This window comes from Caretta caretta, chromosome 1 (assembly GCF_965140235.1).
Source record: "Caretta caretta isolate rCarCar2 chromosome 1, rCarCar1.hap1, whole genome shotgun sequence".
In the NCBI taxonomy this organism is placed as follows: Eukaryota; Metazoa; Chordata; order Testudines; family Cheloniidae; genus Caretta; species Caretta caretta.
The window spans coordinates 350,923,710-350,949,076 of record NC_134206.1 but is presented as its reverse complement, the minus strand read 5'-3'; the positions used below and the strand labels follow the sequence as shown (position 1 = coordinate 350,949,076).

The following is a 25,367-nucleotide window of genomic DNA, read 5'->3' as shown; positions in this document are numbered from 1 at the left end:
GCTAGTGCTTTTTATGTAGCCTGCTATAAAATCTCCTTCCTTAGAAGTTTTTAAGGTCAGGCTTGACAAAGCCCTGGCTGGGATGATTTAATTGGGGATGGGTCCTGCTTTTGAGCAGGGGGTTGGACTAGATGACCTCCTGAGGTCCCTTCCAGCCCTGATATTCTATGATTCTATGATTCTGTGAAAACTAGGCCAATGTCTAGATGAGTTGATGTAACCCCTGGAAGACCTCTGAGTACCCCCAGGGTACGTGTACCCCTGCTTGAGAACATTGTCTTATCTCGTGAGTTATTATTTGAACCAGACATTCTCCCTACATTCCTACTTGCCTTATAACTCATTATTTTCATGGTCTTTCTACTTGCTAGTCAAGGCCTTTCTTTACAACACACACATTTCCTTAACCAAACTTAAGGTAACTTTAATTCTTTAATTTTATATTTATCCTACCATGTCCGCACAGTGCAGTGAACGAGGCGGGGACCCTGCAGCAATAGACACGACCGTGTAATTGAAGAGTGCACCACGATGCGTCGTGCAGAGAGTAGAGATGAGGCTGCACAGGGAACCTGACTATTATTTCCTCACTTTAGAGGGTTTAATTTGTATGTGGGGGAGGCATTTTCAAAAGTGCTGAAGTGACTGAGGAGCACGGATCACGCTGGCAGCCAATGGGGCCTGGGTGTCTAAACCGGGGGGGGGGCCCTTTGGAAAGTCGCACCCTGCGCGGATAAAGCTGGGGGAGGGTTCGGGGAGAGGAGGAGACCTGGGGGAGCAGGTACAAAGCTCTAATGTTTGGCTAATTGCCCTGCCTCCATCATCTCCCTCTGCTCCTCGCTGCTCTGTGCCCCAGGCAGGGGGCGGGGGTCGCACAGTCACTGTGCATAGGCCGGGCTGCCCACTGCCCTGTGCAGGGCCCTTGAAGTGAATGAGGGAGAGCTCCTCTGTGCTATGGGCCCATCCTCTGCACACAACCACAGCCCCTGTGTTCAGGGCAGCGCAGGCGGTGTTCCCACCCGGGCGATAGGAACACCCCACGGTGGTGGGGAAGGGCTGGCCGGGGGCCGGGACACGGCCAACCTGTTCGCTGCAGGGGGCTGTGGAGCTGGTTGGGGGCGTAGCAGGGAGCGCGCCACAGTGTGGTAATGGTGAGTGACCCCGTCTGTGTGCTGGGAAGCCCAGGCCAGGATTGTACGTGCATACACACACCCACACACACACCCATAACTAGTCCCATGTCACCCATGGAGCTGCAGATGGCGATTCAGGCTGAGTGGACATTGAAGATGACAAGTGGAAGTGAAAGTTAAGTTTCTGTTTCCTTTTCTCCTGCTTAGTCTCCCTTTCAGTGGAAATGCAGCTCGCCAGTCAAACCAGTGAGATCACCAGCTAGGAACCCGCCCTGCATATAAAGGGCAGCATCATCCGGGTGGCCACAGTCCATCCTGCCCGGGCAGAACTCGGGTCTCTCCCAGAACCGGGCACGTCCACACCTTGGGAAGAAACTCGGGGCAGTGAAAGGAGCCGTCACCTCCCCTGGCTGGGCTGGGACTCAGCGGATCGCAATGAGGTAGGAGCATTGGGGTTGCTGGGCGGGGAGGGCGGGGGAGACATTTCCAGCAAGGACTAAATACAGACAGCTTTCGAACCTTCTCTCTGCTAATTTCTGGGACTGTAAATCTCCGGCTTTTATTTCTCCGAGCCTGGGGGTGGGGATCAATGTCATATAATTCTGCAGCCGTGTTGAATCTCCAGGCTGGTGACTCACTGGATAAAGTGCAATCTCGGCCATTTAACAAGAGTTAGCTGTTCACATCCTTCTCCTGCAAGCTCACCTTGCTGGAACTGTCTGGAGAGCACCCGCTTCTCGCCAGCTGTCAGTTCTGTTACGAATTACACCTGGTAGGACACGCACACAACTGCTGCAAATTATACCTGATAGGTCACGCACAGTTCGAATCCAGGCTGAGGCACATAAAGTCCACAACTGCAGAGTTCCCAAAAGACACTAAGTTTATTACACTCGAGCGTGGTGCCCCCCGCTAGCCAGGAGGGGACCCTGAATACAGATTATACAAAGGTTATATACTTTTTAGCAAAGCATGTTGCCCTCGTGCATCGGAAACCTTAGCCAATAAACAAACCCTTGTTTTATCTACCACCTATCCCTGCTTGGTGCATTCCTTGTGCTATACCAGTATGTTAATTACACAGCATGGTCCTAAAGCCATGCATCAGTAACCTTTATTATCAGGATGGGAGGCCTCACATCAAAGGCCAAGAGATAGGGAGTTAGAGACTGACAAAAACCAGATACTGGGAGTCAAGGCAGGCTGGAGACAAGGAGGAGGATTTTCACAGGGATTCAGTATCTAAGGATCACTCCTCCTGGTGTATGATGTGGCTGCATGCATCCACCAGGGGCTTTTTGTGCGGCTACGACAGCCTCCGGGGGCGCAAAGCATCGGCCCCTCCCTCTCCCTCCTTGTCACACCTGGATGTGCTGCCCTGCTCCACCTCTGGAGAGACGTGGGGCACAACGCTGCAGGAGCGAGGCGAGTTCTTGACCCATCTTGGGGAAAGGGGTTTGGGCTGCAGGCTCCAGCAGCGGGACTTCAGGAACCTGGCTGTGTGGCTGCAGGCTCCGACCGCAGGGCAGCGGGTCCTGATACCCCCCGCCCCCCAGCTCTAGCCACACAGCCCTGGCCTCCAGCTGTGGGGTTTCAGCGTCCAGCCTCTGGTTCCAGCTGGGTGGCAACGGGCTCTGGCTCCTGGCTCCAGTCCCGGGGTCCAAGAGTGCAGTGGCAGTCGCTGGCCACAGGTACCAACCCCCAGCCCCAGCCTTACGGCAGTGGGCTCCAGCCGCCGAGCTTTGGGCACCAACCCCTGGCTCTGGCCATGGGGCAGCAGGTGCTGTCCCCTGGGTCTGACGGCAGAGCTTCAGACTGCCTCTGGCCCCCGTTCCGGCCGTGCGGGGGTGGGCGCTGGCCCCGGGCTCCAGCCACGTGGCCCCAGGCACCGACCCACAACTCTGTTCCTGGGCTCCTGCCACGTAGCGGCGGGAGCTGGCCCCAGGTGCCGACCCCTGGCCACACAGCAGCGAGCACTGGCTCCAGCCACTCAATGGCAGACGCTGACTCTGGCTGCAGCCCTGGCACGCGGCGGCAGGCAATAGCCCTGGGTGCTGACCCACAGCTCTAGGTGCATGGCAGCCGGCTCCGATCCCTGGCTCCGGCCATGCAGGACCTGTCCCCAGCTCCAGGTTCAGACACTGAGCCTTGGCTGCATGGCAACAGACACCTGGCCCTGGCTCTGGCCACGCAACAGTGGGGCTCATCACTGACCCTCATTGCTCCGGCCCCTGTTGCCTCCCCCAGCCCTGTATCCATTCCCACCCCGTGCCCCTGGACCCTGCTGCCTTTCTGGTCTCACATCCACTCTCACCCCCATTGCCCCGGACCCTTGCTGCCTCCCACAGCCCCGGCATCCATCCTGCCCTCTCCACCGCCCCCCCAGTACCCTGCAGCCTCCCCCGGCCCTGCACCCATCCCACCATCGCCTCTGGCTCCTGCTGCCTCCCCCTTTGCCCCCTCACATCCAGGGTTTAATGGGTCCTGGGGCTTGCTGAGAAAAGTGATATTACCAAACGTGCAAGTATCACTTTTCACAGCAGACTTACTAGCTATCTGTGAAAAGGGATACCTGTGTGTTTCTTAATAGCACTTATCACTTTCCATAGCCTCCCAGGGAGCTACGAAGCGGGCTGCGATATAAACAAATATACAGGATATCACTTTGCACAGCAAGCCCCAGGACCCATTAAAAGCCCTGCATGGTGGGGTGGGGGGATGGGGGGAGACAGTGTTATTTTTGTTATTGACTCTGCAAAAAAAAACAACCCCCCTACAAATATAAATCACTCTGATTTGGATGTAAATCTGTGAGGCACATTTAATTGCTTTTCCCTAAAGTTAATTACGTCTTTTAGGAAAAATGTGTCAGTGCGGCCACCAGCAAGAGTTGGTGGCTGCGCTCTGAGGCCACCAAAAATGTCTTGTGAGAACCCCTGGGCTAGGGACACCCTCCCTGCCCATCCTGGCTAATAGCCATTGAGGGACCTGTCCTCCATGCATTTATCTAGTTCTTCTCTGAACCCTCTTATAGTCTTGGCCTTCACAACATCCTCTGGCAAGGAGTTCCACAGGTTGTCTGTGCGTTGTGTGAAGAAATATGTCCTTTTGTTTCTTTTAAACCTACTGCCTATTCATTTCATTGGGTGACCCCTAGTTTTTGTGTTATGAGAAGGAGTAAATAACACTTCCTTATTTACTTTCTCCACACCAGTCATGATTTTATAGACCTCAATCACATCCCCCCCTTAGTCATCTCTTTTCCAAGCTGAAAAGTACCAGTCTTATTAATCTCTTCTAACATGGAAGCCATTCCAGACCCTTAATCATTTTGTTTTTCTGAATCTTTTCCAATTCCAATATATCTTTTTTGAGATGGGGCGACCACATCTGCACTGCACACAGGACTCACAGCAGGGGGAGGGGTGTAACAGGCCTAGATTGCCACAATTAAATGTCCGGAGAAAGAATATTTACATTCTGCCGACCCTCAAAATCTCCCCATTACATTTCTCTCCTGCCTACTGACTAGAGTGGGCCCCGTTCCCATTGATACTAAGGTTATGGCTACAGTGCAGTCGCAGGTGTGTCTAGCTCAGGTAGGCATCCCCGTGCGAGCTTTAATCTAACTAGTGGGACTAAAACGAGCAGTGAAGCCGCAGTGGCACAGACCCGGATGTGGGCTAGAAACAATACTACATACCCGGGGGGCCAGACGGGCTTGCAGATCCCGTGCTGCCATCCGTCACTGCTGTTTTTAGCTGTGATATCTAGTTTCAGAGTAACAGCCGTGTTAGTCTGTATTCGCAAAAAGAAAAGGAGTACTTGTGGCACCTTAGAGACTAACCAATTTATTTGAGCATGAGCTTTCGTGAGCAACATCCTATGAAGTAAGCTGTAGCTCACGAAAGCTCATGCTCAAATAAATTGGTTAGTCTCTAAGGTGCCACAAGTCCTCCTTTTCTTTTTGTGATATCTAGGTTACAGCTAGTGCCGAAAGGGCAGCCCATGCTGCTATCCCACCTTTCACTGCAGGGTAGACACCCCTGTGGCCATTTCACAGCACCCTGGCCGTGTGAAGGGGCCTTTCCATTTACACTCGCTTTACGCTGCCAGCGGGCTGGGAACTAGCCTTTGTGTAAATGATTGTAGCATGTAGTGGAAATTCATTCAGCCCAGATGAAGTCTCATTTTCCCCTCTCTTTGCAGCACCCTGCGTCTGAAGGAGAAGCTGCAGGCCCTCCAGTGCCACTTCACCTGGAACTTTGAAATCAGAGACAAGGTACATGCAGCTCACATCCTCCAAACTCTGGCTCTCAGGATTGCCCACACTCACTACCAGAACCAGCCCACGCTCCTTGCCATGCAGGCTTATTTCTGCCACCTGCAAGGGCAATATGAAGACGCTCTGCAAAGCCTGAGAGAAGCCGAAGAGATTCTGCAAAGAGATCATCCAGATAACTTCCCCCGGCAGGTCCTGGTCATTTATGGAAACTACGCCTGGATCTATTATCACTTGGCCCACTATGATTTGGTTGAGTTTTACCTGGACAAGGTTAGAAAGATCTGCAGCTCCCTGAAGAGCCGCTCTCCACATGCAGCTCAGATCCCTGAGATACATGCACAGAAAGGCTGGTCTCTCCTGGCAGCAGGCTTCCGTAATGGCATTGAAGCCACAGAGTGTTTCCAAATGGCATTAAGAGAAGACAAAGCAAATGGGGAATTACTTGCTGGGTTGGCAATTGCGGTCTTTGCATCATGGACTCACTCACACAAGCCTGTACATCGGGAAGCAGCCAAAAAGAAGTTGGCTGCCATTCTCCATGAACAGCAGCAAAACTATGAAGCTAAGGTGTATTTAGCCAAGATCCTGAAGAGGGCAAATAGACAGGAAGCCGAAGCCCTCTTAGAAGATGTTGTTCAGAATAGCCTGGACCCTGAGGTCCTGAGAAATGCAGCCAAGTTCTTTCAACCAGAATTCCCAGAACAAGCAATTGCTATCCTACAGCGAGCAATCTCACTGAACCCCACTTACCATCTCCTTCCCTATGACCTTGGCGTCTGCTACAAGAAACAACTGGAGAAGGCCAAGTCAGGCAGAGAAGAAATATTGGCAGCAGCTATTGAGGCCTTCAAAAAGGCTGTGCAGAAAGATCCAGCCTCTGTGTTTTCAAGGCTGGCTTTAGCTGAAATGTATGGAGAAAACACACCTCACTACCAAGAAGAGATTTATCTCAATCTCCTAAGTGAAATGCCCAGCCTCAGCAAGAGGTGTCAGCAGGCAGTCTACCTTCACTGGGGGGATTTCCTCTTCTACAAGCAGAAGTCAGTGTGGGAGGCAGCTAAGATGTACAAAGCAGGTTTCACCATTCCAGACAACTACCTGGAGAGGCCACAACTGAAAAGCAGGTTGGAAGAGGTGGCAGGAGAATTCCAGCAGAGCTCCCAGACCTCTGAGGCTGAGGCCATACGTGACTTCATTCAAGAGAATGAAAGTCCGTGGTACATGGGGAGATCCACTGGTGGCAACAACAGAGCAGGAGACTGAAGATGTGGAGAAAACAGGGGATCCTTTCCCTTCTCTGGACACAGCAAGACCTCCTTCTGAAGCAAGTCACTTTCCCCACCTGTGTAACAATGACGTTCGGGTTGCAAATGATTCTGGGTCCCCTGAATAGTTCAGACCACGGCACATCCTGCTGCTGCTTCTTATAATTATTATTAGCTACGTGTCTTGTAAAGAACGAGGCCCCTTAATTAAATTGGGCAGGCTTGGGACATATCCATGTCAGGTGCGTGTACATAATTAATAAGGGTTATGTGTAGGTTTTTATTATGTGATGGTTGTCATATGTTTATGTGTCCTGAGATTGTCCATGAACATAGGATTTGTGAAGTTTCAGTTCCCTGCAAAAGGCACAGGGCGGGACTCAAAGAAAGGAGTGCCCTAGCAATGGGAAGGGTATATAGGAAAGCCGGTGGGGTAGGGATGGGGCTCTTTCTCAGGAGACGGAGAAGGTTGCTGCCTGCTGAGCTGTGACTTTAAGTACAGCAGCAGTCAGGACCTCTCTCTCCGTAACAGCAGGGACTAGCTGTCAGCCTGTGACAGCTGCTGCTACCGGTGAGTGTGTTGTTGTCAGGGTTTGTTGTTTTGTTGGGGAGCACACTCGCAGACGCTTCGAGGAGGCTCTTACTAGCAGTCACAACGGCACAAAGGGGTTAGGGTGGGAAACTGGTGTCAGGGACGCTCACCTGAACTCCATCGTCAGCGGTCCTTGTCAGAGGAGGCGTCTGATCCGGCTCAGCTAGGAATCAATCATCCAGCCGTGTCACCTGTGGAGAAGTTAAGGTAGAAGGTTTCCAATGACCACCTCGTGTGCTTGCCTGCGTGTGAATGTTAAATTAAGGTTCTATTGTTATTCCCCTCCCTTCCCTTCCTCCCTTTACATCCTCCCTCACTAATTAAAGGAACATTTACATTCAAACAGCAGTGTGGGTGGCGTTCTTCCTGGGCAAACTCTGACAGACGGGTGCAGAGGGGACCTGCAAGGGATTAGTAACCTCCTGTCGATCTCTGATTCAGAGACTTCAGGAAGGGTTGCTGCTCAGAAGCAGAACACTTGAGGTGTTTGGGTTACAGTATTGTGGTAGCACCTAGGAGCTCCACACAACGTGGACCAGGACCTGATTCTGTCTGGCCCCGAAGAGTCCACAGTCTGAGACAAGAGACAACAGGAGGGAACCAGCAGACAGACGGGGGAGCACAAGGAGACAATATTGGTCAGCAAAATGGACAGTGGTCTCAGCCCACCAGCAACCCAGCCGTTGTCAAGTGTTTTGTAGGCAACACCACAGAGGAGAGTTTAGCTTCTGATACTGAGCAGCTGTTTCTACTCAGAGGGGACGGCGAGACCATCCTTGTCTCTAAGCAAACCTACCCTCCAGCTCTGCGGCCTTCCAACATCCACGCAGCAAATAGGTGTGGAGTTTCTTCTAACAGCCTTTGTGTTTGCATCGCTGAGTGCCTGTAGTGTGTCTATACAATTATTCCCATCTTTGCTTTCTGCACGGATTCTACATGGCACACAGAGCCCCTGGTATAGGAGGGAACAGCAGAAGGGAGCGGGGGCACCCAGCAACCCTGGCATGAAAGAAAGGGGAATTGCCTCTTCCTCAACCACAGTCTAAGGGCCTGATCCTGAGCCTGCTGCAATCAGTGCAGCGGGTGGGGTTGCCACTGACTAAAGCAGGAGCAGAAAGGACCCTGTGTCAGACAAACTCTGTCCATCGGACGAGGGTCCCAGCTCAAGGAGGAGCCAAGCGCTCGCTATGAAAGGGACGGCTGCAGAGAGGTTTCATGAAGGTGGGAGTGAGGGATTTACAGGAGGAAAGGGGGGTCACTCAGCATGCAGGGAGGGGCAGCAGGAGGCATCCTCCTATCTGCTCTACTGTAGGAGCAGCGTAGGCAGACCATTCGTCCTGTTGTGACTGGGACTGTCCTTTTATTAAGCCCCAACCTGGCCCTCTTGACTTTTTTGACAAAAGTGGACATTTATCCCATTGTCTCAAGTTGGCAAGAGCAAACGGGACAAATGCCCACTTTTCTTAAAAAGTGGGGTGCAGTGCGGAGGAACGTACGGGGGGGAGTGGAGATGCCAGCCCCGTGCAGGGGCGGGGGGGGGGAATGGTTCCAGTGGGGGGGGGCAGACAGGGTTCCAGTGACCAGCGACAGACTCGAGCAGGGGGTCAGCAGGCTTTGAGTGTCCAGTGACAGTCTGTGAGGCGCACTTTGGGCGAACGGCTGGGGCCAGCCCCATGGAGGTGGGGGCCTTGGGCCAGCCCCCCGTGCGGTGTCCCGTTTTCCCTTTGGGAAATATGGTCACCCTAAGCAGGCTGGGCTTTCCCCGCTGCAGCTCTGGGATGAACCTCCCAATCCCAGCACCACTGGGTCACGTCACCTTACCCCTGGAGCTGGGGGACTGCTCTTGTGCTGCTGGAGATGGGCGAGCTGGAGGCTCCTGGGACAGGATACCTTGATTTCTTGTTTCCCTAGAGCTGGGCTGCCCCCATCTTTATCTCAGGCCCTGCAGCCCGAGCTCTGGTGCGGGCAGCAGGGCATGCCGCGCTGGTACTTTTGTCCCTAGGAATAACAGCAAAGAGACAAGGCTTCCCCCCACCTGGCCCAGGGTTTGGGGCTGGTTTTTTGTGGGAGCAACGATCCTATAGGCGGCAGGGGGCTATTGGCTTTCTCGGGGTTCAACTTCAGAGCCCCAAACCTTCCCCACGCTGGGTAGGGTCACAGTGATCGCTTAAAGCCTTCACAGTCAGCACAGATCTGAGCCCCTGAGCCTCGGACACTCGGTGACGGGAGCCAGTCACTGAGCTCTCCCTCTGGGAATAGCCCAAAAGGGCTTTCCCTGAGCCGGACCGCAGAAGGGGCAATGCTAGGGACAGGCCATAGGAAGGCGGCCGGGAGATGGGATTTGGGCTGCCGTTCATTTCCTGATACATTTATTACACTGAACTGCAAGGCAGCACATTCTCGGCCAGGCTGTGTTTTCGCCTCCCGAGCAAACTCCTGCCGGAATTACTCTAAGCAGGACAGTGCTATTGCCAGGTTGGAAGGGAAGGTTAGATGGGGATGCAGTGGAGATGGGAGCCGGGGCAGAGAATCCTACTAAAGGCAAATCCCTGACAGTTTCTTTGAGTGTGATGATGGAAATGCCCCATATTACCCATCATGTACTGCCCCACATACCCACTAAGGGGTATAACCCATCATCTCTCTTCTGTACCACCCACCTCTCCCCTATGGTGGTATTTGCACCTTTAAGGAGCCCTTTGTGCATCTCCAGCAAGATGCTGTAAGCCGGGAGCTGGTCAGGGCCCATTAACCCTCGCAAGCCCAGGCCTCAGGCACCGACAAAAAGCAACCGCAGCTTTGCATCCTCTTTAAATAAATTGCTCTAGGTGTGACCTTAGGGTGCTGGCCGTTCCCCCCTCACCCCTCAATGATGGGAGAGTCCCGTCCCCCACACACAGATCGAGGGCAGAGAACCAGGCAAACGATTCCCATGGAGCTGCAGGTGCCAATACCAAACAACTGGCTTGAGCCAGTCATCTGGGAAAACTAAACCCATCCCCGGGCATCTCTAAGGGGCAATATTTCCCCATTCGCAAGGACTGAGTCTGTGTGTGACAAAAGAAAACTTGTATTAAAAAGGGAAAGGGAATCCAGCATTAATTTGGGAAAACACCACAACCACTTTCAAAAGCATGTAACCATAAGTAAACACCCACCCCACACTGTGATGGGCAGTGTCCTTTGGCTCAGTTTCCAACCTTGCGATGTGAAAGTCCAACGAATGGCTGTCCCTTTAACACACCAAGCCCCTTTCCCTCTGATCCACCCCTCTCACAGAGGGTTGATCTTGGCCAGGGAAGCCCCAGACTCCAGCGTAGCCTTCACCCGGGTTCACTTCCCACCCTGGAAGAGGGGGGAGAGATTGAGCCATGCCGCCGCGCCGGCCCCGGCCTCTGCAATTGGCTCATGGCTGCTGGTGCCATCTCGGCCTTCACATGCCACTGCCCTCTGCTACTGCTGAGCACCGCTGTTATCTCGGCTGCCGCTTGCTACCCTACCCGCTACCACCCCCACTGCTTGCCACTCACAGCCACGCCCTGAGGTCCCCCCGCTAGCCCCAGTTCTCGGTGATTTCACTGGGCAGCAGGGAACGTCTGCGCAGCTGCCCCTTCCTCGCTGCCACACTGTCCCCACCTCTCAGCGAAGGCTTAGCCCCTAGACCCCTCCGCCGGGACTGCAGCCCTAATAATCACTGAACAGAAACAAGGACTCTCACCTGCGTGCTCTCAGGTTTCTCTTTACACGCTGGAGAGGGAAGCAGAAGGAAAAGTCAAAGAGCGTCAAGGGCACCAAAGCAACAGATTTAATAATTTTATTAAGATGATGTTGAAGTAAAAAGAAAACGGTACAGAGTTTAAGCATAGAAGTTTCTGGTTATCAGGGAATAAGGTACAGATTATCAAGGGGTGTGAAATTCGGTTTAGGAGCGAGTGGCGTAAGGAATACATCATCTGCAATCTCCCCAATTGGGGGTAAAAGTTTAGCGGGTCAAAGTGCAGACATTGAGCTATGGGGGTGTGTTGTCCACATCATGGCTATGTTCAGGTGTGGAGTATAATGAGTGGATACGATGATGAGGATGGATCTACCCTCATTTGGTGGGATTTAATGTTCCGTGAGTTTATGGTTCCAGTTCATATGGTCCAATGGGAAAAGTCTCTCAGTCCTTTTCCCGTAGTGGATGCAGGATGTCGTACCGGCTCACGCCTCCTGGTGCTGTCGGTGGCCGGTGATGTGGTCGATGTAGATGTCCCTGGACCATCGGATGGTGTCCGAGACCATGAGGCACCGCAAGAGCCGTGCGTAGCGTCGACCGATCCCGCCGGTCCGCAGCACACGCTCGTTGCAGGGGTCCCAAGCGCCCAGGGCTCCGACGATCAGGGCATCCAGGCTACACTGTTGATCAGCTGGCGAGAGCTAACGGGACAAATGCCCACTTTTGTCAAAAAAGTTGGGTGCCGTATGGAGGAACGTGCAGGGGGCTGCGGCGATGCCAGCCCCACACGGGGGATGGGGGAGGCCGGGCTTGCACAAGGGGCAGGCAGGGCTGGAGCGACTGCAGAGGGGCTTGGGCCAGCCCCACACAGTGTCCAGTTTCCCCTTTGGGAAATACGGTCACCCTAACCCTAAGTGGAAGCCAGGAGTCAGCCATAGCTCTGTGTTCTGGTTGGGGAGGCGGGAAGGGTTGCTAAGGAATTCACCCTCTGATGGTCCTGTAGAGTGAAACTCAGGGACAGGGGTGGTGAGTTGAATTCCCTTGTGGTGCCTGGGCTCCAGCAATATTCAGGGCTGGGGGGCCCTGCTCCACCAGTGTTTGGAGCTGGGTCTCTCCCCTGGCCCTGTCTGGAGTGGCCCCTGGAGCAGCCCCCGCCTGCCCCGCCCCGGCCTCCGGCACGCCCCTGCCTGGGTGAAAGCGGCCCGGCTCTCCCTGGCCTCTGCTGCCGGCGGCTACAGCACCGCACAAGAGGCGGGGGGCAGGCCAAGGCAGCTGCGGCTGCTCCTGCACCTCGGGAGCGGGAGGAGGCTCACACGGGCTTGGCAGCCCTCTCCTCCCCCGGCACCAGACGCCGAGGGGGCTTCCGGCGCGAGGCATCTGGAGTGGACCCCCTTGACTCACCTGAGCAGCTGCTGGGGCTTCGGTGAGCGTTTGACCCTGTGATCCCCCCGCCACCACTCCTGCAAACACTGGGCAAGGGGCAGCCCCATCCCCCACCCCCAGTGAGGCTATGGCGAGGGGCAGCAGGGGAGGAAGGAAGCCACATGTGATGGCAGTCCCCTCCGCCGCCAGCACCCTCCACCCCCTTCCAGAGCCCACACCCCCTCTCTGGCCCCCAATCTCCCGCCCAGAACCTGTACCCCCAGCCTAGAGCCTGGACCCAAACTCCCTCCCAGAGCCTGCACCCAGCCCCCCGCACTCCCTCCCAGAGCCTGCACCCCTCCACCCATCCTGCACCCCAGCCCGGAGCCTGAACCCAGCACCCAAACTCCCTCCCAGAGCCTGCACCCAGCCCTCCGCACTCCCTCCCAGAGCCTGCACCCCTCCACCCATCCTGCACCCCAGCCCGGAGCCTGAACCCAGCACCCAAACTCCATCCCAGAGCCTGCGACCCAGACTCCATCCCAGAGCCCAACCTCTCAACCATCCTACACCCCAATTCCCTTCCTCAACCCCTCCACCCATCCTGCACCCCAGCCCGGAGCCTGAACCCAGCACCCAAACTCCCTCCCAGAGCCTGCACCCAGCCCCCCGCACTCCCTCCCAGAGCCTGCACCCCTCCACCCATCCTGCACCCCAGCCCGGAGCCTGAACCCAGCACCCAAACTCCATCCCAGAGCCTGCAACCCAGACTCCATCCCAAAGCCCAACCTCTCAACCATCCTACACCCCAATTCCCTGCCTCAACCCAGGACCTGCACCCCAGACCTCCTCCCCCCACCCAAACTCCCTCACAGAGCCTTAGGCAGGTGGGGGGCGGAGTTCGGGAGGGGAGCGGGCTCTGAGCGTTCTGGGCACCACCAAAATTTCTACAAACCTGCCGCCCCAGCTCAGGGGAGGTGGGGCCAGAGCATTCTCACTGTCACTGGGGATCAGATTAGGCCTGAGTCCTGCCATTTTAATGCCCAGTACAAGACCCGCCTCTTGGAGCGAGGCCTCTCTGTAGTAGCTTCTGGGCAAGGTTCTGCCCTGGAAAACATCCACCTAGACTGATCCAACCTGCAGAGGTGGCTGTAAATGGGGTGGAGAGCGACATCCATCCTTGGGCATGTATAAGCGTGACCCTTCATTCAGGATAGAGACTACGATAATAGGCACAATGAGGTGCATGTGGAGAGACACTCAGACAGGGATCAGAGAAGGTGCGTTAGCTGGTGTGTTTCGGGGTCCATGGTAGATCAGGGACCTCTGGATAGGCAAAGGACAAAGGTGTTACCACAGGGGATTCTGGCTGCCCCGGTTGGTTCTAAACTGCTCCTGGACCATCAGGAGCCAAGGGCACTGCCATGGCCATCGGAATGGGAACGGTAGGCAGGGGAGTGGGAACAACTGGAGTAGTGGGGGTGCTGAGAGCCACTGAACCAAACTGTCAACCCTGGATAGGATGGAAACAAACCAGGGGGTGCTTCAGCACTGCAAGTACCCCTCGTTCCAGCACCTCTGACTGGAGGTGCCTGGGTCCCACGGTGATGGATCCAGAGAGACATTCTCCCCTAAGAGTGTGCCCGGAGGCGCTCTGAGCCGATGAAAAAAGAACAGGAGGACTTGTGGCGCCTTAGAGACTAACCTTGGAGCCTAAGCTTTTTTGCATGCATCCGATGAACTGAGCTGTAGCTTATGCTCCAATACATTGGTTAGTCTCTAGGGTGCCACAAGTCCTCCTGTTCTTTTTGCGGATACAGACTAACACGGCTGCCCCTCTGAAATCTGATCCTACGGTGACACAGGCTGTATAAATACCTGCTTAGATATAGGTAAGTAGAAATAAGGATTTGCCCGGCGACATCTGAGACGTGGGATGCTGCTGATCTCCCTCTACAAACGTACAACCTTGAGTACATTTGCTAGAATATCCTCAACGTAAATGTTGACGGTTCTGTTCCGGGGCAGGGGGATGGATCCGGTGGCCAAATAGGTCTTTGTCATCCGTCATGTAATGATTGAGCGTTTGTAAGCCCCATCTGATGTATACAACATGCAAGTGCCAAGCACTGTGATGGCTGTTACTGGATAAAACGCAGGGAGCGCCCATCTCCGCTCTTTCCTGCAGAGACTCCAGTTTCAAAATAATGGTGTCGATTCCCCTCTCCCTTTGGGTGAATAAGGAACATCTCCCCTGATGTCGGTGGAATCTGACTAGTGTAAAATTGGTGCAAGCAAAAGGAGACGTAAGCCCTGCATTCCCTCTGTCAGTCAGTAGGTGGCACTCTGCCCCCACATGGTCACAGTCCATCTCAGGCTGTAAAGGCCCCAAGATGATCAGAGCTGTAGGAGTCCCCTGGCTCTGGGCACCCCACTGTATTGTGAGATTTCTTGTGCCTTTAAAGTTTACCAGGTTTTCCCAGAAATCAAAGCAACAGCTGGAGGTCATGGAAGTGGAAAATATAATTCTGTCAGACACCGTGGAGCTGCTGACAACCGGTCTGAGTAAAGAACCACAGCTAGAGCCTCTGGGGGTGTGTTATAATAACCATTTTGGGGGGGGGAAAGAAAAAGACTCCACCCACCCACCTATTCATCCCCCCCTCCATCAGAGCCTTAGCTAATCTCTCTCCCTGTATCCTTATCTGTTTCTGTCTATCCGTCTGTCCATCCCTGGATGCTTAGCTAATCTCTCACTTCTCCATATCCTTCTCTTTGTTTCCATCCATCCATCCCTAGCTTCCTACCTATTTTCATTGTTCCAGATCTTTATCTGATCTGTCTGAATATCTTACTCATACTGTGCTCATCCCCGTGACATCTCAGTGCCAATTCTTGTCTCCATCTTCCTATAACTCCTGTTCTCAGAGAGGGGCTATAACTGTCCCTCCCTCCCTGACCGGCCCTCCCCACTGAAATGAGAACTCATGGTACGAGTTTACTGCGCATCCTACTTGTTGCTTGAACAAAGGAGCTGATGGTCCAAGGCGGTAGGGCCAGCTGAAGTGCTCAGTGTGAGAAGACGTGTGCCGGGATGGGTCAGCGGTTTAGAATTCTAAGCGAGGGGAATTTCCCATCATCCTTCACACCCAGCAGCGCGAAGCTGTGGTAAGAAAATGCTCTCGGAGAACAAGGATTGAAAGCCTGTCTGTTCTCCCCTTTCTTCCAGGGTACAACTGCAGCACGTGTGACATCGACTGGGTCCAGCGGGCAGCCAGCTGTTACTTGCTGTCTGAGAAAGAGAAAACCTGGCAGGAAAGCAGAGACGCTTGTGCTGCGATGTCGGACAGTCTGGTGAAGACAGACACCCAGGAGGAGCTGGTCCAGAGCCACCTCCAGAGGAATGGTGCCAATGGCAAAATTACGTACACACTGAGTGTCTGTGGCAATCTGGGGAGAAGCAAAGGGGCGACTGACTGGCTCAGGGGGATGTGGAATGGGACAAGAGGCCTTTCACCTCTAATGCACCCGTTCCAGCCCAGACCCAGCTCAGTAGTGACACCTTCCATTGAGTTCCCAGTGGGGCAGGTGTTGTTAACTGGTCTCCTTGTTGTCACCCTCATTAGAGTCCAAGGATGAAATAGGCTACGGGAGCTAACACCTCTTCCTCTATAGAAGTCACCATGCAGAGCACGAGGAGGAGGGAGTTTGCCTTCTGAGTCCACTCTCTGCTTCTGTCATTGCAGATCCTTTCAGGAGCACAACGTGCATTTAAAGAACAGTTAGGCCTTGTTAGATAGAACTAGTGTCTGGGAAACCCATTGCAAATGACTGAGCTTTGTGAGCTAACAATCAAGTGAGAAAGGCAAGATAATTATCTATGGAACTCACTTCTGCAGGATACTGAGGCAAATAATTTAGGGAGATTTGGGAAAGGATCAGATTCCTGCCTGAATGAGAAGAGCATTTCCGAGTGTAGCAACATGAGCTAGGATCTGAGGCTCAGGGCCATTGATCCTTGTGCTTCAGGGCATAAACAGATCAGCTGGCTGGGTGGCCAGGGAGGAGTAACCTTTATGCTGCCGTATTGCACACTGGGCAAGATGCATTATGGGCCTTTTACCCCTCCTTGTAAGGCACCCAGCACTGGCCCCTCGTGGCGGTGAGCTACTGCATGAGATGGGCCATCGCTGCGCTCTGATTTGGCAGTTCCTGGGCCCTTGGCTCTGGCTTTTATTCCTGCTTCCAGTCAAGAATGATATGTGGGGATCTTGTTTGCGGGCAGCCCAGAGGAGGAGGACGGTGTAAAGGTTTGGGCTGCCCCTACAAGCTGCCTTGTGGCCTAGGGTGGTGCTGCAGGTGGGCCCCACCTGAATTCCCCACGAGTAGAGAGGGAACAGGTTTGCTTCAACAGCCCGGGGCAAGCAGAGACCAACACACACATTATCCAAACAGAACGTCCAATTTGACTGAGGCTTCAGGACAGGAGCAATTAGAACAAGCTGTTCATAAGGTCCTCTCCTGCACGGCTTCCACCCCCTCTCTCCTGCACAGCTACCTTCCTGTTCCTGTTTAAATAGCCCAGCCCTAGGGCCGCACCCCCTTGATTACCCCCCAGCCTGTCCCTTAAAGGGGTAGTGCACCCCTCCACAGACGGTCTGGGGTATAACTGTCCAGGCTGCGGGGGGCTGGAGCACACCAAGCCCCAAGGGAGCCAGTAGCACGCTAGCTGGACAGCGATTTGGGGCCAGCACTGTAGGTGGCTCAGCAGCTTGGCCTTGTAGGTGCCTGCCCTGGTGGGCCCCAGATCCCTGGCTCAGGGAAAGGGAATTGTACTGGGCTGGCCGCGCAGGGAGGGTTGCCGATTCCCTAGGTCCGGAGGCTTAACGGTTACAGCTGAGGTGAGCAATAGCAGCTCTTGTTTCAGTCCAGTCGAGGTTCGGGGCTATTCCAGGCTGGTGCCTGCAGGGTCCTCTCCAGTCCAGTCTCCAGTCAAACCAACAGATGCTTGTGGGTTTCCAAGCCAGGCTCAGTTAGTTTCTCGCATTGCGGCCCCTCTGCGCTGGCTCGCTGCCCAGCCACCGCTTTTCCCCCATAAGGCTGACACAGACCTGCCCCAGCTGCGATGTCCGGCACGCACAGGCTGCTCCACACACGGCTCCGCTTGTGGGTTCAGAGGAATCCTTTCTGCAGCCAGCTTCCCCGCAGCCCCTGGCCAGCCATGGGGCTGCTGCCTCCCTAGCAGAGCCAGACACTTCCGGATTCAGGACCTTTCCCCCCACCTGGCCAGGAGGAAGGGGATGTGCATTGGGGAGGGGCTGATGGGAGTAGTCCCCTGTTTCGCAGATCCATCCCAGGAAGGGTTGAAGCAGGGGCCAGGAGCAGGGAGATCCGGCTTCTGTACCACTGACTCACTGAGTGCCCCAGGGAAAGTCCTAGATTCAGGCTCCTATTCGCATATTTACACAATTAGATCCATGCCCTGATTTCCAGAGAGACTGAGCCCCCGTTCTCACCCAGATGCCTTCAAAGGGGGACTCAGGATTTATCGCTGTCCCTTGCTTTCTGGGGCAGGCGTTCCTGAAACGCGAGACCTCCAAGCGGGCCGCATACGACACGGTCAGCAGCACTTCTTCAATTTCTGGACAGGGCTGAACTACGACAATGACATCGGGAACTGGACGTGGGCTGACGGCTCCCCTTTCTCCTTCCAGCTGTACGTCTCTCCTCGCCCACCCAGGGGCACTGGTCGAGCTCTGTGCCAGCTCTGAATGGGGTGGCTCCTCCCCTGTCGATGGGGAAACCAGTCAGAGCCGACCCCTCATTTTCCACTCGGACGTTCTGGTCATTGGCAAATGGCTGTTGTGGAAAATTATAATTCTTGTCAACGCTCGCCAATAGAAATGAAAAAGGTTTTGATAAAACCTTTCAGTGTTCAGTAAAAGGTTTTGGTTTTGAGAAAGCAGACATTTTTATCCAAGGCTGAAACTGTGTACCCAAAACGATGTTGGAAAACCAAACCAAAGCAAAACAAAAATTGGGAGAGGACATTTTGGTTTTCCATCAAAAAATCCATGTACAGGAAATGTAAGAAACCCACAATTTAAACAAATGTCCCCAAGGGAAATAATGGGCATTTTCTGAGCAGCTCGAGTGACACCATTTGCCTTTGCAAAGCGCTTTGGGACCTTTGGCTGGAAAGGGCCAGGCATCGGTTATTACTAGTGTCCCTGCGCCGTCCCCATCCAGGAGGTGGCTTCGTGCAGAGTCTCCCTCACACTAGACAGCTGTTCACCAGCCCCCAGTCCCTGCCGCTCTCGTCGTCTCCTACCTGGCACTGAGACACGTGGTGACGGAGGGGGCTGTGTAAAAACTTAGCAGAGACCTAGCTGGGGACTGACTCACCAGAGCCTGGCCCTGTGTGTCAGGCAAAGTGGGTGTTAAATAGCAGCATTCAGGTGTGGTTTTCCTCCCACTTTGCACAGGGGTCAGTGACGACCCAGGTGCCGGGCAGGGGAGACTCACCAGGACTGTCCGTCTGGCCCCTCTTGTTTATGCACTATGGTGAATGCACTTGAAGACAATTCTTACCAGTGCAGCCGAGAAGGGGCAAATGCCCCAGCCTGCGGCTGTCCCCCCAGGGCTGGCAGTAAGACGGGGCTTGTGCTTGGCAGGTTCCAGGTCCCAGGAGCAGCTGGCTGCGTATACATGCAGGAGGGGGACATCCACATGCAGAGCTGCACCAAATGGGAGGTTAATATCTGCAAGAAGCCAGCCAGGTTTGGCAGCAACTAAGCAGCCAGGCAGGCGTGGAAGAAGGAGCAGCCTGGCGGTTCCTGTGGATCTACCCCATCCTGGCACCTTGCAGGCGTTACACTCAGATCCTGTTCAGCACAACCGCACTGAGCGCAGCGGGGACGCGTGGCCAGGAGCCGGCTGCCAAGTTCTCCCTGTCACCTTCAGTTAAGGGGCTGAGGACAACAGTTGTAAGTTGCTCAGTTATTGATTGTGTTTGAGGCAGTAAATAAAATTCTGATGCTAAAGGTCCAGGCTTCCCTTGTGGTTTAGTCTGCGACTTCTTGTAAATCGCTCGGGGTGGGGCTCTTTAAATCGCTGTGCTCCGAGCAGTGGCGTTGCTGGAATGGCCCCATGTCCTGGCTCAGATGTGGCTGCTGGGCTAGTCAGTGCTGCTGCCGCCCCCTGCTGGCCAGTGCCGAACAGCCTGGGGCACCGGGACCTCCCCGCAGGCCTCCTCAGGCGGGGTCTTGAGGGTTCTCTTCTTTGATCAATACGACGTCAAATAATCACAGTCATTCAGATTTATTAACCAGTGGGTGTGAGTGAAAGATTAATCAGCAAAAATATAGAAAGATCTGGGTTAAATCCTTTCCACTCCATTGCTCTAGGGAGACAACCAGCAGCCTGGACGGTTCTGGAAATATAACTTTTAGCTGAGGAGTACATACCTTAAGCTGTTCCCATGGGCACAAACTCCCCCAGACTAGTTTGCCTCATTCTTACTCTAATATTTCCATGTCCTTGCAGTCTGCACTTGCTAGCCAAGTTTGTTTGAAATTTGTACCTAGTGTCTAGCAACAATTATATCAAGTGATAATTTTTTTCATAAATCTCAGCAAAATACTACCTCAATTCTGTGTACAGCAAGAATAAAAGCTTACACACAGTTCTTGATCTACGTTCGTAGACAGGGTGCTGGGGAAATGGTTCACTTTAGCATCAGTTTGGATTCTCTTACTGATAGACGCACTTCTTGGCTAAATAATGGCATTAACAGTCCCACTCTTGACGGTCTGATTAGACTGCTAGGGCCGCCCCTTCTTGCAATCCCACGTGGCCGATGGGAACGCATCCACAGGACAGTTACACTTTTTTTAACACATGGAAACAACAAAACAAAATTAGTACAGTCAGACCCCAAATCTCTTGGAAAAACAATCAAACCCTTGAAACGGAATTGCTGTCCATGGGTTAGAAATCACCATCATGTGTATGATCACCTGTCACTCTTTCTGCCATTTCCTCTAAGGTGCCCCACGTCCTCCTGTTCTTTTTGCGGCTACCGGTGAACACGGCTGCTGCTCTGGCACCTGCTGTTTCCTTATTATTGTTGATCTGAATGAGAAGGGAGGGGTCTGTGATTTAATAATAACTTCAGACTATTAAAATTGTAAAATATGTTTATTAAATATGCAGAATGGAAAGAAAGCCGGTTAAAGCGCTTCCAGTGTAAAGTGTTAGGGGCAAGACTTTTTTATTTTAATGAGACACAGTGGGTGAGGTAATACCTTTCCTTGGACTGTAGAAGGGACTTTACTTCATCCACCTGCTCTGTTTAGTATCCTAGACTATCCGGGCTGGAAGGGACCTCAGGAGGTCATCTTGTCCGGCCCCCTGCTCAAAGCAGGACCAAGCCCCAATTTTTGCCCCAGATCCCTAAATGGCCCCCTTAAAGATTGAACTCACAACCCTGTGTTTAGCAGGCCAATGCTCAGGCCACTGAGCTCTCCCTCCCCTCAGTATCCTGGGACTGACACAGCTGTAGTTACACTTGTATTTTAATAGCATTTTTTGTTTTCTTTTTAGCTAGGGAGAGTTTGTAAGAGGAAACGCTGCCCCCCTCCTCCCACTTGTGTGCCAGCTTTTCGATGGTGTTAAAGATGGTAATAACTATTCTGGGGGTGGGGAGAGAAGATGTGAGTTGATCTGGGCTGGAGCCATTGTTGCTGGCATAGATAAAATTTCATTTCATTTTGGGTGGTGTTTGGGACTCAGCGGGCGTGGGTGGAAGTGATTACGTTGGGCTTTTGGGTCTGGTTTGGTAAAAATATTTTTAGGATAAGGATGAAGAAGGGCCAGGGTCTAAGGAAACAGTGGGGATGCTAGCCAGGATGGTGACGTTTGTTTTAATAGCTTTTGTTTGATTTCTTTTTTTAGATTCATTGGTTGAGGGTTTTTTAATTTTTTTTTTTAATGACGTAAGGGAGGGGAAACAAAAAAAAACCATTAAATGATTAACGTTCATAACAAATTGATAATGGTCATGACCCCGTGATAATATTGACGATAATGTGGTACCACTAAAATATATATGTTTTAAAAAAAATATGAATTTGCTTGTAAAATTAATTCTGTGGTGGAAACAAAAAGTAAATAAGTGAAAAATAAAAAACCAAAATGAATTTTTTTTAAATAGTTATGTGACACACAAAATCATTACTTTTAGGAAAACTTACACTTAAAGACAAATACAGAAAATAGCACATTAAAGAGAGGAGGGATAGCTTAATGGTTTGAGCATTGGCCTACTAAAGCAATGCTTGTGAGTTCAATCCTTGAGGGGGCCATTTAGGGATCTGGGGCAAAAATTGGGGATTGGTCCTGCTTTGAGGAGGGGATTGGACTAGATGACCTCCTGAGGTCCCTTCCAACCCTGATATTCTAAGAACTTAAATTTAGGAAAATAATGCATACTGAAAAATTTAACAAGCAAACAAAATTATGCAATTGGTTAGGCAGATTATTTGTTGCCTTGTCCTTTAAAGACTTTTAATAAGAATTAATAAGCATTTTCCATTAATTGTATTCACCAATTTAACTGTATTAATCCAAATCTTAAGTACCGTCCCAAAGGCAGTGGAGGTGCGTTCAGTTAGAGTGTTATTAGGAACTATGGGATTTGTTCAGGATTTTATACCAAATTTTGCTGAAATTTGCAGAGCCCTGTGGTCCCTAATAAATAGAAACCGACAATGGGCCTGGGGCCCAGACCATGATGAGGCGTTCAGAAAGTTAAAGGAAGCAGTTATGACTGCGCCGGCATGAGCAGATCCAGATCCAACTCCGTCTCTTTAGTGACCGGCATTGCACCGCTTGGGAGCTGCAGGTGCAGCACTGCAGCAGGAAAGCAGCGCCCTGTTGCTTATGGAAGCCGCAAATTAACACCCCATGAGTCCAGATTTTCTCCATGGGAACTGGAATGCTTGGCTATTATATGGGCCTTGCAGAAATAGAAATAGGACAGGACAAGCACCTAGTATTGTAACCACAGCTGTGACCAATGAAGAGGCGGGGGGAGTAGCTCCCTTTGATGGACAGCCAGCCAGCCCGTTAGCGATAAAATCCCTCTTGGTCTGTTCTCTGCTTGCTTTACCTGTAAAGGGTTAACAAGCCCACAGGTAAAAGAAAAGGAGTGAGCACCTGACCAAAAGAGCCAATGGGAAGGTAGAACTTTTTAAAATGGGGAAAGAAACTTTCCCTTTGTCTGTTGCTTTTTGGGCTGCAGAGACCGGCAGCAGGAATGCTGTGTAAAGTTTGAACCAGATATGAAAACCATCAGATCATATCTAGAACTCCTTTTAACAACCCAAATATGTAAGTAAATTAGGGATGTTTAGGAAGACACAATTAGGTTTATTTCTGTTTATTTTGGCTTGTGGATCTCCTCTCTGCTAACCCCTGATGCTTTTGTTTGCTTGTGTCATAAATATAAAGTAAACCCCTTTGAAATCCCTCCTGGCCAGAGGAAAAATCCTCTCACCTGTAAAGGGTTAAGAAGCTAAAGGTAACCTCGTTGGCACCTGACCAAAATGACCAATGAGGAAACAAGATACTTTCAAAAGATGGGAGGAGGGAGAAAAACAAAGGGTCTGGGTCTCTCTGTATGCTGCTTTTGCCAGGGACAGAACAGGAATGGAGTCTTAGAACTTTTAGAAAGTAATCTAGCTAGGTATGTGTTAGATTATGATTTCTTTAAATGGCTGAGAAAAGAACTGTGCTGAATAGAATGACTATCCCTGTCTGTGTGTCTTTTTTGTAACTTAAGGTTTTGCCTAGAGGGATTCCCTATGTTTTGAATCTAATTACCCTGTAAGGCATCTACCATCCTGATTTTACAGAGGTGATTCCTTTACTTCTATTAAAAGTCTTCTTGTAAGCAAACTGAATGCTTTTTCATTGTCCTAAGATCCAAGGGTTTGGGTCTGTGGTCACCTATGCAAATTGGTGAGGATTTTTACCAAACCTTCCCCAGGAAGTGGGGTGCAAGGGTTGGGAGGATTTTGGGGGGAAAGTTGTGTCCAAACTACATTTCCCAGTAAACCCAGTTAAAGTTTGGTGGTGGCAGTGGAAATCCAGGGGCAAAGGATAAAATTAATTTGTACCTTGGGGAAGTTTTAACCTAAGCTGGTGAAAGTAAGCTTAGGAGGTTTTCATGCAGGTCCCCACATCTGTACCCTAGAGCTCAGAGTGGGGAAGGAACCTTGACAGCTTGTAACCTTTAAGCTGAACCCCCAAGAAAGCTACCTTGGGTGCTTAATTTTTGTAATTGTTTCTTTTAAGATCTCGCAAAAAGCTAAGTTCCAGGTGTAATTTTTTTCCTTTTTGTTTTTAAAAAATTTACCTTTTTTAAGAACAGGATTGGATTTTTTGGTGTCCTAAGGGGTTTGTGCATGTTGCTTGATTAGCTGATAGAAAACAAAGGAAATTAGCTGTGGCTTTCTCAGCTCTTCCCCGGAGGGGGGATGAAAGGGCTTGAGGGTACCCCACAGGGAGGAATTCCCATGTGCTTCTTCCTGGGTTCAAAGGGAATGTTTTTGCATTTGGGCAGTGGCAGCGTTTACCAAGCCAAGGTCAGAGAGAAGCTGTAACCTTGGGAGTGTAATACAAGCCTGGAGTGGCCAGTATTAATTTTTTTAATCCTTGCAGGCCCCCACTTCCGCACTCGGAGTGACAGAGTGGGGATCAGCCTTAACAACAGCTCACACCCCTGTGAAGCTGATTCTGCAAGGGAAGACTTCTGATATTAGAGTAAGTCATCATCGCTTGGCTAAGTGGGCTCTGATTCTACAGAACCGCAGGCTTGTGGTGACAAAAGTAAAAGAACCCCCACTACTTCCATAGGCTCTAATAATGGAAGGGGAGCAACATGAATGTCCTATGCCCAATCCAATGAGGAACTGATGTCTCCAGCATCAAGGGAACAGTTCCAGACCGAACAGGAAGCAGATGAAAGCCTCCAGAGAGCTTGGACGGTGGCACGGAGCAACCCACCGCCTCTCAGCTCTTATAATCGATCCAGGTTTGTTGTAGAAAGAGGACTTTTCTACAAGGAAACTCTTTCTGGTGGACACCAGGAAGACTGGCATCCTCAGAGACAGTTGGTAGTTCCAACTAAATACCGGGCCAAGCTCTTGAGCTTAGCCCACGATCATCCTAGTGGCCATGCTGGGGTGAACAGGACCAAAGACCGTTTGGGGGGGGTCAGTCCACTGGGAGGGAATGGGCAAGGATGTTTCTACCTATGTCCGGTCTTGTGAAGTATGCCAAAGAGTGGGAAAACCCCAAGACCAGGTCAAAGGCCCAGTTCATCTCTACCTTGGACTTGACCAAGGGGTACTGGCAGGTACCGCTAGATGAATCTGCCAAGGAAAGGTCAGCCTTCACCACACATCTCGGGCTGTATGAATTAAATGTCCTCCCTTTCGGGCTGCGAAATGCACCCGCCACCTTCCAAAGACTTGTAGATGGTCTCCTAGCGGGATTAGGAGAATATGCAGTCGCCTACCTTGATGATGTGGCCATATTTTCGGATTCCTGGGCAGAACACCTGGAACATCTACACAAAGTCCTTGAGCGCATAAGGGAGGCAGGACTAACTGTTAAGGCTAAGAAGTGTCAAATAGGCCTAAACAGTGTGACTTACCTTGGACACCAGGTGGGACAAGGAACAATCAGCCCCCTACAGGCCAAAGTGGATGCTATCCAAAAGTGGCCTGTCCCAAAGTCAAAGAAACAGGTTCAATCCTTCTTAGGCTTGGCCGGTTATTACAGACGATTTGTACAGCAATACAGCCAAATCGCCGCCCCACTGACAGACCTAACCAAAAAGAAACAGCCAAATGCTGTTCAGTGGACCAAAAAGTGTCAGAGGGCCTTTAACCAGCTTAAAGCGACACTCATGTCTGACCCTGTACTAAGGGCCCCAGACTTTGAC

The 25,367-nt window shown here is 51.9% G+C and overlaps 1 protein-coding gene and 1 pseudogene across 1 annotated transcript; both read left to right on the top strand.

Annotated features, from left to right (window-relative positions):
* Window positions 1–1,454: 1,454 nt before the first annotated feature.
* Window positions 1,455–7,540, top strand: LOC125630622 (interferon-induced protein with tetratricopeptide repeats 5-like). Its single transcript, XM_048836809.2, has 2 exons — window positions 1,455–1,573; window positions 5,343–7,540. The coding sequence occupies exons 1-2, from the start codon at window positions 1,569–1,571 to the stop codon at window positions 6,679–6,681; spliced, it is 1,344 nt and encodes a 447-aa protein (XP_048692766.2). The 5' UTR covers window positions 1,455–1,568; the 3' UTR covers window positions 6,682–7,540.
* A 6,239-nt stretch (window positions 7,541–13,779) lies between these two features.
* On the top strand, window positions 13,780–19,150 carry LOC125637006 (oxidized low-density lipoprotein receptor 1-like; annotated as a pseudogene).
* The last annotated feature ends 6,217 nt before the right edge of the window (window positions 19,151–25,367 follow it).